The 14,433-nt window shown below is 41.8% G+C and overlaps 1 protein-coding gene across 3 annotated transcripts in view; it reads right to left on the bottom strand.

The window, feature by feature from the left end:
- The window catches only part of vta1 (vesicle (multivesicular body) trafficking 1), a 93,095-nt gene that overhangs the window by 20,321 nt on the left and 58,341 nt on the right, over window positions 1-14,433 (bottom strand). For all 3 annotated transcript variants that reach the window (XM_049590186.1, XM_049590187.1, XM_049590188.1), the window contains exon 6: window positions 1,630-1,878. In XM_049590186.1, coding sequence (XP_049446143.1) covers window positions 1,630-1,878 — 249 coding nt within the window. The remainder of the gene's footprint in view (window positions 1-1,629; window positions 1,879-14,433) is intronic.

Raw genomic sequence — 14,433 nt, 5'->3', positions numbered from 1 at the left:
TCAGGTCCTCCTGTGTGTTCATCTTTACATCAGCCTCCCAATAATTAAGTAAAATGTGACCACAGATAAGATCCTCATGTCCTGATTTCCCCCTCGTCTTTCTGTCCTCATGAGGACATCTGCAAACATTTACACAAGTGCCCAAACACACACACAGCACTTGTTGAGGAGTGTGTGAGAGAGTCTCTGTGTGTGTGTGTGTGTGTGTGTTATTGGATGCAGTGCCAGAAGATTGCGAGGCCGTCACATACTCAGCGTTATCAGGGGAAATTAGTGAGAAGGAGGGATTCCAGGACAGATGATAAGGAGGCTGCTTAGTGACAGATCATGTCCTTCAGCTTTGAGGATTACTAATCGGAGAATAATAGGACGCTGGAAACACCATTCCAGTAACGACCACATGTTTATTACCATCGCACTGTATCACTGGGTCTGATACAACAGTATTGTGTCTAATAGTTGTTGCAGACCCGCTCATTCTCTCCAGTAGATACATCACAGCTTGGCTCAGAGCTGTTTGGCTCCGTTACTGACGGACTGCTGAAGTCTAAACTACACAGCCTCTGCTCAGCAGGTTCATCTCATCTGAATAGGAGGAGCGACAGATCAGCGTCTGTCACAACTTAGTTTCAAAGATTATTCATCAACCATTGAGCTTTCTTTGAGTCTACAGCTCCCATTTAAGTTCACCTGCGGTGAGGCCACTTGTGTTGTCTTGCCTTGGTTTTAAGAATCCTACAGACTGTGAGATTTCAGCGAGTTCATGAGCTGGATAACATCGATCTAAAGCCCCGTTTCTACCCAGCAGTCGAGTCCAGTACGTTTTTTTTCCCCGTTTCCACTGTTAAAAGTTGTGGATGGTACCAATAGAACCGTTCCTTACCGTCCCCAAGCTTGGCAACTTTTAAGGTGGAACGTTTGCTTGTAATGTTACTCAATGTAAAATGAGTTGACGACGTGAATCCATCAGCACACCTTAAATTTCAATATGACACCTTTGAGTGTTCCACTAGTTTTTATTGTCTCTCTTGGATGACACACACTTTTAGTAATAACCTAAAAATATAGATTAATTTGGAGCGGATTATGTGAAGGTCATATATTCTAATCCTCACTTCCTGTGGGCTACAGCAACACTAAACCCCTGAGCTTGCCTGAGAAGGACTAAATGCACAAAGCTGCTATTTTTAAATATCCCATGGAGAGAGACTCTCACTGCAGCCTGTTCTATTTTGTTCTGAAAATGTCGGCGTGCAGCCTCATTCTGTGGACGATAAACGAGGTGCAGACTGATAAAGGAGGAAATACAGTGAGTGCTGGACGGAGCAGTGAGTGACAACAACCCCGCCCACATTTAAGAGGACTGTCTGAACAGACCGAGGGTCTAGGTCCCATGTCTGAAGGGTTACTGTTGGCTCCAAAGGTACTGTACTGTAAGGAAAACAGGCTAAATAAACTTGGGTACGACATCAAGCTTGACGTAGGCAGACTGCACCATGACAGCACTTAAGAACATCAAAGTTGCTCCAGTTCACCCTGAGGGAAACATGATTACGAACCACAGCAGAGTTCTGCTGCAGCGCGACTGAAGACATTCGTGTGGAAACAAACAGCCTCTCTGTTTCTTACCTGTAGGTGGAGGCAGCTCGGCTGGAGTGTTGGCCGGTGCGTGGGCGCCTGGTGGGATGTGGATGTTGTTGTAGGTGGTGGTGGGGGGACCCGATGGCCCTGATCCTGGTACGGGAGTGAAGCCGATCCCTGGGGCGGGACCCGGACCCAAACTCTGGTCCTGGTGGGGGGACCCAGAGGAAGGCTCTGCCCTGAAGGAACCTCCGTGGGAGAGACCTGGACCTGAGAAACCTTCAGCTCCATGTTCACCTGCCAGAGAGACAAAAACAAGACAAGGAGAGATGAGGTTTAGTGCACCTTCACTTTCAGAACTTTCTGACTGTGTAATGTGAATATTTTTCAGGATATGTGCAGTATGAGGTTTCACTAAGCCACATTCAAGACTGCTGGGTCAATAAACAGTTCTTTCAACACTCTACAATATTCTAAAGGACTATTTCTTTGGTCCAGAGTAATTCCAACACAACCTGCTGACAGCTTCTTCTAGAACATCTCACATTAGTGGGGTTTCCATCCAAATGTATCGAAATTTTTGAGCGAATTTTGTGAAAATGTGCAAAAGAAAATGCGAATTTATGCCTGTTTTCATTCGTTATTGTTTTGCGATTATTGGGAGTCAACAGGAAGAGCAGTAGGTGGCACTTCTCGTGAAAAATGAACAAAATAAAAACACCCCTATAGAAGAAGAGTGCGCCATGAGATGACGTCATAAGAGAGCGTCTTATGCCCACTGTAAACAACAACACACTCAACTGACACTCAACAACTGACCATGAACAGATTCCTGATAAACCTGTTGGCTCTTGGGAGAACTCTGGTTAGCATTTTGTCAGCGTTCACAGCGTACCTAACCATCTTGAAGAAGAGACGTCAAAGAATAAGTTTAATGTTAAGAGTACTGTCGGAAATAGCAGGAAGGAGACCACCGCGTCATTCTCATTCTTCGTGTGTATGGGAACGTAGGCATGTGAAGGACTTTTGGGAAGTAGTTGTCTAGCAGCATTTCACTCACGAACTCTGGCTGAAACATTTCCGTATGCCAAGGGCCACATTTGAGGATCTGTGTGCCGGTACGTCATCGTTTATTCGCAAAACCTGTTTCCATAGCAAAAAGTCGCATTTTCCTTTTATCGATACGCTGACAAATCTACCCCCTCCAAGCGTAAAAACTTTTTGTGGCATTTCCATCCAAGGTTTTTTTTTTCTCCGCAATTTTTGAAAATGCGAATAGAAATAGGTGGATGGGACACCCCACTATTGTTGCAGCCTCGTTGTGTCAGAATTCTTGAATCAACGTCCACATCTCTGATTGCTTCACTGATTTAAACTGATTCTGTGTTTACTGACGGCTGGTTTTCTCCGCTCGAGGAACAAATGTGCCAATCAGAGCTTGGAAGGTGGGATTATGTTTAAAGAGCACCTTGAAGAAAATGGACATTTTTCTGATCTTAGAAATAAAACAGCTAACAAATGAACTCAATGTAAGTAAAGTCTATCAAGCTAACGTTGGTGCTGAATTGTTTGTGTCAATTTATCGTGAGTAGCACAAACAGAATCCAGTTCACTTCCAGTGTACCAGGGGCAGACATTTCTGCTTCTCTGCTCATAAGAGCAAAACTGTCTGCATGAGTTAATACCTACAGTGTTGGTGGGGTACTTTGTGATAAGGTCAATGTAAAATTTAGAGCGTGATAAGTGATATCTTTGAAAAATAGAAATTGGCAAAGTGAGAAAAGAGAAGGCGATGGGAGGAAACTCAGTATCTTGTGATATTATGTCCACGATGTCGGACTTATACCTCTGTTGCACCAAACTTCCTCCCAGGTTGAATCTTACTCTCCACACACGTTATCTTGCATTAGCAGTTTCGATGTGCACACACTTGAAATCAACTATGTGCTTAATCTATTTTCTTTAACTTGTCGACTTAAATTTTTAAAAGAAGTTCTTGGTAACCAGATGAAAATGGCATTGAGGGCTCAGAAAACCCGGGAAAACCAGCTAAACTTAGGCGATAGACTCCCATTGCCAGCAGACTAGAGGTGTGTACATGGCTCTGCAGCATGAATGCTGATTGTAACCTTTCCCATTATAGAGAAAACCCAGATGTGAACAGGTGTTAGAGGGATTTTTGTGCGGTGGAAAAGGGGCTTGAATGATATAAACCAGGTTCTGTTGGTCCAGCTTATAGAAGTTTAAGTGATGTAATGTCTCATAAGAAAATAAAAAAAGACACGACAATTTATTCAACTTACATCTCTATGATAAACCACATAAAAGTAAAGCTTATGTCTTCCTGCTAATTAGTAATCTTTATCTCATGCAGAGGTGTCAGTGCTTAAAATGCTTAAACCCCCTCGGCCTCGCTCGGTTTCAATCATACATCAAGAATCAAGTGACAGGAAACTGAGAAATGAGTTCAGGTAAAATGATTAGAATTCATGAGGATGAGATTAAAACTGTACCAACGGACAGACTTCAAATCACATTCACAGATGTTCAATCAGAAACTGGTTTTAGATGAAAAATGGAACATCAAGCAGGAACTTTCTCAGCAGGACTGCTAATGAAAGGATCAACGGGATTTTATTACATTACTGCATCTGTTAGCAACATTCCTAAATTCTGAATGTGTTGGTTAATTTTTGATTTCAGTGCCCTGATCTTTGTTGCCAACTTCACCAAATATCATTTACTACCATTCAATCTGGAGATGGTGTTGAAAAGGCTTTGCATTTTTTGGGTATATGTACTTTAGTGATGTGAGACATTTGCTAAAGTTCTTAAAAACTATATGAATTTGTTCACTGATGTCAGATCTGTTTGATATTTTATTTTTTCAGATTATGTTTTAAGGCAGGAGGTAAAAATGAATGAGCAAAAATGAAGTTAAATATTTTCCAAAGTGTCAGAAGTTTCAGATTGATGTGCAACTTTACAATGAGGAATTATCTAATGTAGCAGTGTTGAAAGGATCGGGCCGTGGCGTTCTCATCCACTGAACATGAACCTCACGCTGAACGCTCTGCAGCCACACCTCACACAAAGAAAACATCTCCTTACAGCCAAAGATATTTTGACAGATTAAAGAGGTTCGGCTGGATTTGCAGACACCAGCTGTATTTGACACCGTGTTAAACTCCAGCCTCTGTCATTACTGCATTACAGGCAGGAAGGCAGACGGGCATTAACAGGAGATTCGACACCTCACAAACGTTCGCTGGAATATTTTCACTTTCATTAAACTGTTAAACTCTGTTTATCCAGCTTCACTTTCACTTCTATGGTGTCACATCTGGACACACCACCACTGCATTCTTCCGCTGACATGTCAACCTATACACGCACATTAGCAAACTACATAAACCAGAGCAACAGATTATGGTTTAAAGTGTCTTTATGAATCTGTTTGGATGACAGAGTGAGGAGAAACATTACGGCCTATTTGTATGCACGCTGGGTGCTGAATGTTTGTTGAGTACGAGCTGATTTCTCTCGAGTCCGACTGGATTAAAAAGGAGGTCAAGTGCCGTAAATTCAACAAGCTGAATAAACAATAAAGTAAAAAACCGAGACCATCTGTCAGCTGGCAGCCAGACTGCGAATAAATCATTTAACCATTTTAATCAGTAATGAAAATATACAGCAGAACCAACAATTTTTCTAGAAAAGTCAACTTTGAAAAAAACATATTTTGATGCAAAGACACGAAACGGCACAAGCTCCAGCTGCTCCATATTTTGACGTGATAAACGACATGTTATTGCACGTCAGTTAGAGACTGCACGGCTGCAAGTAAAGGGGAATATTAGGCTGCTTTCACACCTGTAGTTCAGTTCATTTGGTCGCACCAGAGGGAAAAATGATCCATCGTTACATTTTAGTTTTGGATCAAGCGAAGCGAGAGGAGTAAACATGAGGTTCTACTGACTGACTCGCTGATTGGACAGTTTCAGTGTTTGTCGTCCTGCATCATCAGGACCCATTTCTGTATGAGGTCAGATCAGTCTCACAATGAATGAACTCACGCAGGGTTTTTTAAATCTGTCAATCAAAAATATGATTCTGATTGACAGATTCATCAGTTAATCAGGTGTGTTCGCTTTCAGCCAATCATATGGCTCCTTACATTTTCTCCACACTTTTAAACCAATCGCAGAGCTACTGAGCTACTGTTTGGAGTGTTCAAATAAGACGTGCTAGACTGAAACGGTGGAAGAGACATGGATCAATCTCAACCTGTAAGTAACACATTTATCTTATTATCCCCTCGTTGTAAATCATGCAATGCTATTGAATTATAATGAGTTGAAGTGTACTGCTTAGCCAAGTAACACGTTTGAATGAACACCTGTTAAAATGTAGAAATAAACATGTTTACAGCCTGGTACAAAAAACTAATTTCAACATTCATGACAACTGTACAGGGGCTGAACTTTTATATAACTCACCTGATTACATTTTATTAAGACTTAAAGTTATGCATAATTAAGGGCGGGGCCGCTTTGAGTGGCCGGCTGTCTGCTAATGCTGTCATGGGCACTAACCTCCACATCCACATTCAAAAACACATCATCCCAGCTGCACACTATACACCCTCGTTTTAACTTAAAGTGGAAACAACTCTATTTTTCCTCGGCCCAGAAAAAATCACCATGATTGTTATCAAAAATGTAAAAAGATTTCATGCATATTTATTCTGTTTCTACTGTTTTGTGGAGAAAATATAAAATATAAAGTGTTTTTCCACCACAGAGTCTCAGTTTGCAAAGTTGCATCATCTCATTTTAGTTTAGAAACGAAGACATTTCTTTTCTTAACTATTTAATTGGTGATAATGACCATGCTGTGATGGAATGGAGCCTGAGAGGCACATTTCCCCACACTAATACAGTTATGCTCCAACAGGAAGAGAGAGTGAGCCATGAATGAAATACAGCCTGAGCTAATCCATCAGCTCTCTGCCAACACGAGCTCAGACCCTTAACAGACCGACTGGGACAGGGGCACACATACACACTTATACATAAGCACACACACAAACACAGACACAGGAACATCACATATCAACAGATGGCTCAAATATATGGCTCAAACCTGTCCAGGTATACACCTTAAGAGACGATTAACAGCAGATGTAAAGACGACTGGTTAACAGATGATTCTGTTGGATGTGTGTGAATTTGAGCCTCTACCAGTAAATGTACGATCACTCAGAGTGTGGGACAACACAACAGTCCCACAAGTTAAGTTCCCCTTTGGTTTCCATCCATGTCAGTGAAAACATGGACGCTTCACACACAGAAGATCTATACAATCAGCACAGTTTCAAGATTATAGTCACCAATTCAGTATCTGACCAAATGTCTCCCCTTCTGTTCCTGTGATATGACGGTAAAAAATGATGATGTCGCAGTCAAGCTGACCTTTGACCTTTTGAATGTATGGATTCTTGAGTTATGACATGGTATCTAGAACCTTGTTTTGTGAGGTCACAGTAACCTTGACCTTTGACCTTCAACAGAATTATCATTTGTTCATTCTTGAGTCCAAGTATATCTTTGTGTCAGATTTAAGGAAAATTCCCTTGAGGCCTTCCTGAGATATCACGTTCACAAAAATGAGACACGCAATGCCATGGTGACCATGACCTTTGACCACCACCTTCTAATCCATTCTTTGAGTCAAAGTGTGCATTTGTGCCAAATTTAAGGAAAATTCCATTAAGGCCTCCTTGAAATAGTGTACATGTGAAGGAGATGGACGCAAGGTCACAATGACCTTAACCTTTGACCATCAAAGTCTAATTAGTTAATCGTTGAGTGTGAAGTGTGTGTTTTTGCCAACTTTTATCAAATTTCCTCACGGTGTTCTTGAGATATTATATCACAAAAATGAGACAGACAAGATAACAGTGACAACAGGCACTGTTCTTGTGATATCGAGTTCACGAGGACGACACAGATGCAAGGTCACAATGGCCTTTACCTTTGACCACCAAATTCAGTTCATCGTTGAGTCCAAGTGTACTTTTGAGGCAAATTTCAAGAAATTACCCGGAGATGTCCTTTAAGTATCACGTTCATGACAATGAGACAGACGCAAGGTCACAATGGTCAAATTCTCATCAGTCTATTCTTCAGTCCAAGTGGATGTTTGTGCCAAATTTAAAGAGATTCCCTCAGGGTATTCTTGCAATAACACATTAACGGGAATGGGCTCGATGGACCAGCAATCCAAAAACATAATGTCTCCTGCCACTGCTGTTGCTGGCATGGAGGCATAACAATAATTTTAAAAAGTCTGAATAGTTGTCTCCATTTTGCCTCCTTCTGTCAAGTTTTCCTCCGTGACGTCTCACATGCTGAGTGAATAATAATGACTACCTGCCATCTGAGCCTCTCGACCACCTCATTTGCAATTTGTAGCCGAGCGTCTCTAAGGGTCACGTTACTTCATCGATTAGAAAAACCAACTCATGAATGCTAGTTATAGATTCTAGTTGGCTGGTATGTTGGTGAAACAACCACTCTGCTGGTAAAAACCACCATTTGGAGGTTTTTTATTCTATTCGAAAAACCTCATCTGGTTGATGTAAAACCCAAAGTGGCTGCTGGATTCAGGGAAGGAGCAGACGGCGAGGCCAGTTTGGACTAAAAGTGTCTGCTTCCTGCCATCATGAAGAAGACAGCCTTGTTTACAGCGGGATGATTCACGGTACAACTGCTCTGCTGCTGCACACTGAGCTGCTCACTGGGACAATTAGTGGCTGAGTGTGTTGCCAAAGGGCACTTGTGATAATGGTTTGTGAGCTCTGGATAGTTGTGTTCTTTCAGTCTGTCAGGAGCCGTCCAGCTGCCATGTGCAGGGTCAGTTCTGCTCTTAGTGTTACATTAGCTGGCAAACACCATCAGGGCAGTGAGGCCGTTTGATCATTTTTCTACAGGAAGCCTTCATCCTGTATTCACTCTGACTTACTGAGTGGAGTCTAGTTTAACACACTGTTTCTTCTTTCTCAAGGGTCAAAGCGCCGACCATGAACGCCCCATGTCCACGCTTCACTGATGAACCAGCAGACTTTTATTGTGAACAAGCTACGGGAAATGATGTTAACTTTTGAGGTTAATTTAACCTTTCACTGGTTCAGACACAAATGACACCTACCTGGGACAATAATCTACTTTTTTCATTTTGTTTACGATGCAGAATTCAGACAATCAAACAGTTAAAAGCTTCCAAAAAGTACATTTTATCAACTCTTTAAAAATCTGATGTCCCGCAGACAGCCACAGGAGATTGTTATTTGCATAATCCTGTTTAAATAGATCAGGAATATGAGTGGAATAATTATTTAATTAGCCACATAAACAGCAGGGACATTGTCTTTTGTGGAGTAAGGGCAAATAACTGAATATTTTCTGCGTGTAAAGTCTTCACTGTGACTTTGACCTGTTGCTCCTACTGTAGCTGTTCTGGCAGATTTACTGTATAAACTGGTTTCAACCTTTCTAATTGTCTGACTGCTCGTGTTTCTGACTTATTTTTAAAGTTATTAACTTGCTAAGTACAAACAAGCTGCAAAATGAAAAACTGCAGTTCCCCTAACGTCCACTTGAGGCTGGCTCTAAGAGCGAGTCAATCCCCACAGACCTCCATGTTAAAATGTCCAACTTTAAAGCAGAAATAAACATGTTTACAGCCTGGTACAAAAAAATCATTTTGGTTTCCATAGCTAATTTCAACATTCATGACAACTAGCGGCTGTGACTCAGAGTTAAAGCGGGTTGTCCACCAATTGGTACAGCAGCTGTTCGATCCCCAGCTCCTTCAGTCCGCATGTTGAAGTATCCTTGGGCAAGAAACTGAACCTGAAATTGCTCTTGATGGCCGTTCCATCAGTGTGCAAGTATGAATGGTTACTGAGTAGCAGATGGCACGGTAGCCTCGGCCACCAGTGTGTGACTGTATGTGTGAATGAGTGAAGGCGCCATACAGGTGCAAACCATTTATCTGTACAGGGACTGAATTTTTATATAACTCACCCATACATTCTATTAAGGCTTAAAGTTACACATAATTAACAGCGGGCTGCTTTGAGTGACAGGCTGTCGGCTGACACTGTCTTCGGCTTCTCGGTCAGACCCACCCCTCACTCCTCTACAGCTCCACCCTCTTACCCAAATGTGGTCACTTCTGGCTCCAAAAAAAAAAAAAAAAAGATGGCGACGGCCAAAATGTCAATCAAGGCAGCTATGTCCATTATTTTTACATTCAATGGGTGCAAAAATTAGAATTACTTATAGAAATGATGAACAGTTAAAATAAATATGGTCACTTCTTGCTTCATAAAAACAAGATGGCGACAGCCGGCACACCAAACTCAAGGCTTTAAAACAGAGGTCCACAAACCAATGGGTGACGTCACGGAAGCTACGTCCATTATTTTAACAGTTTATGGTTTTACATCTTCTACATTAAGATTCTGATGTCGGTCAGTCAAGTCATTTCATATTGGATACTTGCTTTACACCCAACTGTCTGTCTCTCTGTCTGTCTCTCTGTCCGTCTCTGTGTGTCTCTTTATAGTCTCACATTCTCCATGTGTCTCTCTGGACCTGACTGTAATGTTGGAAACATTTCTCAACCTTTTCAATACGTTTCCCTCTGACAACTGGGTCACAGAACACATTCTTTATATTTTTACTACTCAGGGTTGGAAGTTGTTTTCTCTCTCTGGCCCCCCACTCTCCACCCTCCCTCCATCCATTCCTTTCCTCTTGCTCCACACGTCCCCCTCCCAGCCAATGGAAAGTCAGACTACAGCAGCTGTGAGACAATGGTCTTTCTGTAAGTACCACTGGTATATTTGTGTGAGTGTGTGTGGCAGTGTGAGACTGTGTGTGTGTGTGTGTGTGTGTGTGTGTGTGTGCGTGCGTGCGTGTGTGGTACTACTCTCCAGAGGTTAATTAACCTCCTGAAACTGGTTCACATCACTTCAGTGTCCAGTGCCTGCTGCTCCACAGAGGCCCGTCCAGCAGAGTACATGAAATGTAAAGTTGGACCTGTGACCTGTGGAGTCCTGCTGCATGTTAACAAACCAGAAGCACAGAGTGGCCTAATTATTACTATCTATTTTTACACCTTGTTCTGAAGCATGTGGGTGTTCTGGTCCAGTGGTGTGGTTAAATGGAACCATAAAGTCTGCATGTCTAATAAAATGGAACACACAGCAGAGTAACAGCTGATGTCAGCCTCAAAAATAAAGACTGTGAATCGGTCAGTGATTGACCAAAAAAAACCTTCATTAATATAGGCCTATATTTTATCTACAAGTGCACACTGAGCGAGCCGCCTGTTAATGACGCTGTGGGCTAACGGGCATGTAGCTACTTCCATGTTTCAGATGATGCGTCATGTTTGTAGTCGACCAATGAAGATGAGTTTACATATCACCTTGGGTTCGTCCTTCACCTTCTCAAAATGATGCCACACTTTGGATTTCCTGCCTGACATGTTATTAACTAGCCTGTGGAATAACCGCAGGTACCAGCCCTGGAAATTAACCTGACTCCTGTCTGACTGCTGAGCGTGGACACTTCCTGTGTCTGTCCTTTCAAATTAAACATGCTCCAGTGATATAGGTTTGGATTTATTCTGACAAGGCGCAGCTCCTAATAGATTTGTTTTTCGTTGTTTTTTTCCTTCTTCTTCTGTGACTAAGCGACCAATGTAATCTTGCCGACGAATGACCTTTCAGCCCTAGTTTCTGGTTAAACCAAAAGGATCTTACTCTTTAACACAAAGCTCTATCTCTGTGTGGATCCTTTCCATAATGTTGTCAAACACTTAGAATAACAATCTGAGCCTGTCAGTGACAAAAACAAAAACTTTTAGTGGACATACATAAATGTTGCAAACATGCCCAGAGCAGTTACGTTGCAGCCTGTTTCGTCGCTGCAGGCTTCAGCGCTCTCTCTTAATACTGGAATCATTTCAAAAATTGTTGTTCCCATTACTCTTTCATTTGTTAAGAGACCATGACAACATACAGGAAAAGATTTTAAAAATATGTAGGAAAGAAATCACGATGGATATCAGGCATCTGTGAGAAAAACTAGAAGCCTTCATCTGAAAAGAGGTGAATACCAACAGCTGTAAATCCTGAAGTAATTTCTTTCATGAACTGGTGAATCTTACAACACTGGTTTGCTCTGAAATTCAGTCTGACATAATTCACAAGGGGATAATCAAAAAGCTAAGCTGCTACGGTAAGATGGGGTGTCCCTGTGGTGCTGTGGTCTTAGACCAGCATCATGTAACCACAATGTCTCTGCTTAATTGTGGCTGTTGCGTGTCCCACCCCTTCCTCTCTCGTCATGTTTCTTGTCAAACTAAGACAAAAAATGACTCAAAGCTACATGATGGTAATTTAAAAATTGTAAACAGCTGCTGAGTTGAGAGCTTGGCCACTTCAGTGTTAAACCTCTGGACCCCACAGTGGCCCAGCAGAGAGAATCTAGTGTTTGACCACAATTAGAGTTACCGCCTCATGGCTGTATGCCTCCACTAACTGTTCAAGTTACAGTTTACATCCATGTCTGTCCAGACTCATATGTAGCCATTACAGTAAACAATGTTTCAAATATGGGTGCTTCACACACATCTTCCCCCCGGCAGCACAAAAGATCTATACAAACAGCACAGTTTCAAGGAGAACCCCCAGGATTAGAGTCAGTATCTGACAACATGTCTCCCCTTCTGTTCCTGAGTTATGACGCTAAGTAATTATCAAAGTGGACGTTTGTACCAAATTTTTGGAAATTCCCTTTAGGTGAGAGGTTAATTTTGCATTAACATGTGTGTTTATTAATGATAATAGAACAGAAGTATAAAGATGTAAAAGGTCAGATGACAGGCGACTGAAAGAAATGAAAAACTTATCCTGATGATTTTGAGGTGCTGCTGAAATATTGTGTTCATGGGGATGAGACAGACTAGGTCACAGTGACCTTGACTTTTGACCACCAATATTTCATTTGTGCCAAATTTGAAGAATTTCCCTCAAGGAGTTCTGGAGATATTGAATTCATGACAATGAGATGGACAACACAAAAACATACCTGCTAACGCTGCCGCTGAGGCATAAATTTGACCTCCACCTACAGAATTGTGTTGTACATCTACGTGTCTACGAGATGAACAACAACAGTTTGTCTAAAATGATCATGTCAAAAGAATGTTTTCTGTCTGTGTCAAACACACACACACACACACACACATCTGGGCTGCTGCTGTGTCTGACTGAAAGACAAACACACTTTCTCCAAAATACAAGTGTTGAAGCGCTGATAAGATCCTGATGCAGACAAAAAAACACACACACACGCACGCACACATGCTGGGTGGATGATATCAGCTGTGTGCTGGCCGTGCTATCCATCAGCTGGGATAAGCTATCATGATGTCATCACTGACACAGAGACCCTAATGCGCCCTGGGAGAGGAGTGAGAGTCTGTGTAAGCAAACACAGGGAGTGAAAGAGTGTGAGAGACGGCAGAGGAAAGAATAAAGGAGAGTGTGATGAAGGAAAGAAAGTGCTCTCACGCACACACATGCAGTTACAGTGTGTGTGTGTTTGTGTGTGTGTGTGTGTGTGTGTGTGTACATAAGACCGAGGGTTCCTTGAGGTGATGTCATGGGTGAGTGGGTGACATTTGGGTCAAACACATGTATGTGGAGCAAGTGGGCGTTGACAAGCAGATGGCCTTTATTTCAACGAGAAATTCGTCAACATCAGTTCACTGACATGAAAAATACGTTTACAGTTTGGCCTGCGGGGAGGAGAAACGTCTGCGAGCACATAGGTGTTCATGTCAACATGCATTCCTGTTCGCTCGTGTCTTCTCCAGGGGAACGTGACGCAATTTCTCGCCCTCCAAGTGCAATCTGAAAATGAGTCCAGATGCTGCGGTCCCATGTGACGCAGTATAAATTCTACTTGTAGCCGTCACTGGAGTCCTGAATTATCAGAGTTATGATATGATCCACCAAACAGAGCGCGACGCTCGGGGAGGTTTGTCTTTCAAAGCCGTGACTCTGAGCTGCAATCTACATCTCACTTCTTAGAGAGATTAAAACTCATCAGATTCTCTTTATCAGCCCCCGCAGAGACTGGAGCTCATGTAATGAGGGAAAGTGTTATCAAGGGAGAGTGTTCAATAAACGCCTGCACATTATCAAAATCCATCTATCCCCAATTAAACTTCAAGACAAACTCTTAAACCACTTCCTCCAGCGTACAACCAAAACAAGTCTCGAAATGTTTTGATACTGATGTCAATTCAATAACCAAGTTGTTATTCAGATACCAAAAATCATACTTTTTTATGACTTCAGTTTGAGGGATATAAATACGTTTTTCTATAAAGACCTGGCCAAACTTGTAGGGCTGCAACTAATGATTATTTTCTTCATGGATTAATCAGTCAATTATTTTCTCAATAAATTGATTAGTTGTTTGGTCTTTGAAATGGTAAAAAAATGTAGACGGAAGTTTCCCAAAGCACAAGATGACATGACGTCCTCAAACGTCTTGTTTTGTCCTCAACGTAAAGTTATTTAGTTTTTTCGTAGAGGAGGAAAGAAGCCAGGAAATACTCACATTTAAGAAGCTGGAATCAGAGAATGCCTTTAATGACTACTCACACCAATTAATCAATTACCAAATTAGTTTCCAATTAATTCAATAGTTGATAACTTCAAGACAAACTCTTAAACCACTTCCTGGGGCATACAACTAAAAC

Source organism: Epinephelus fuscoguttatus, linkage group LG11 (assembly GCF_011397635.1).
Source record: "Epinephelus fuscoguttatus linkage group LG11, E.fuscoguttatus.final_Chr_v1".
Taxonomy (NCBI): domain Eukaryota; kingdom Metazoa; phylum Chordata; class Actinopteri; order Perciformes; family Serranidae; genus Epinephelus; species Epinephelus fuscoguttatus.
This window is presented reverse-complemented; position numbering and strand designations above follow the sequence as displayed.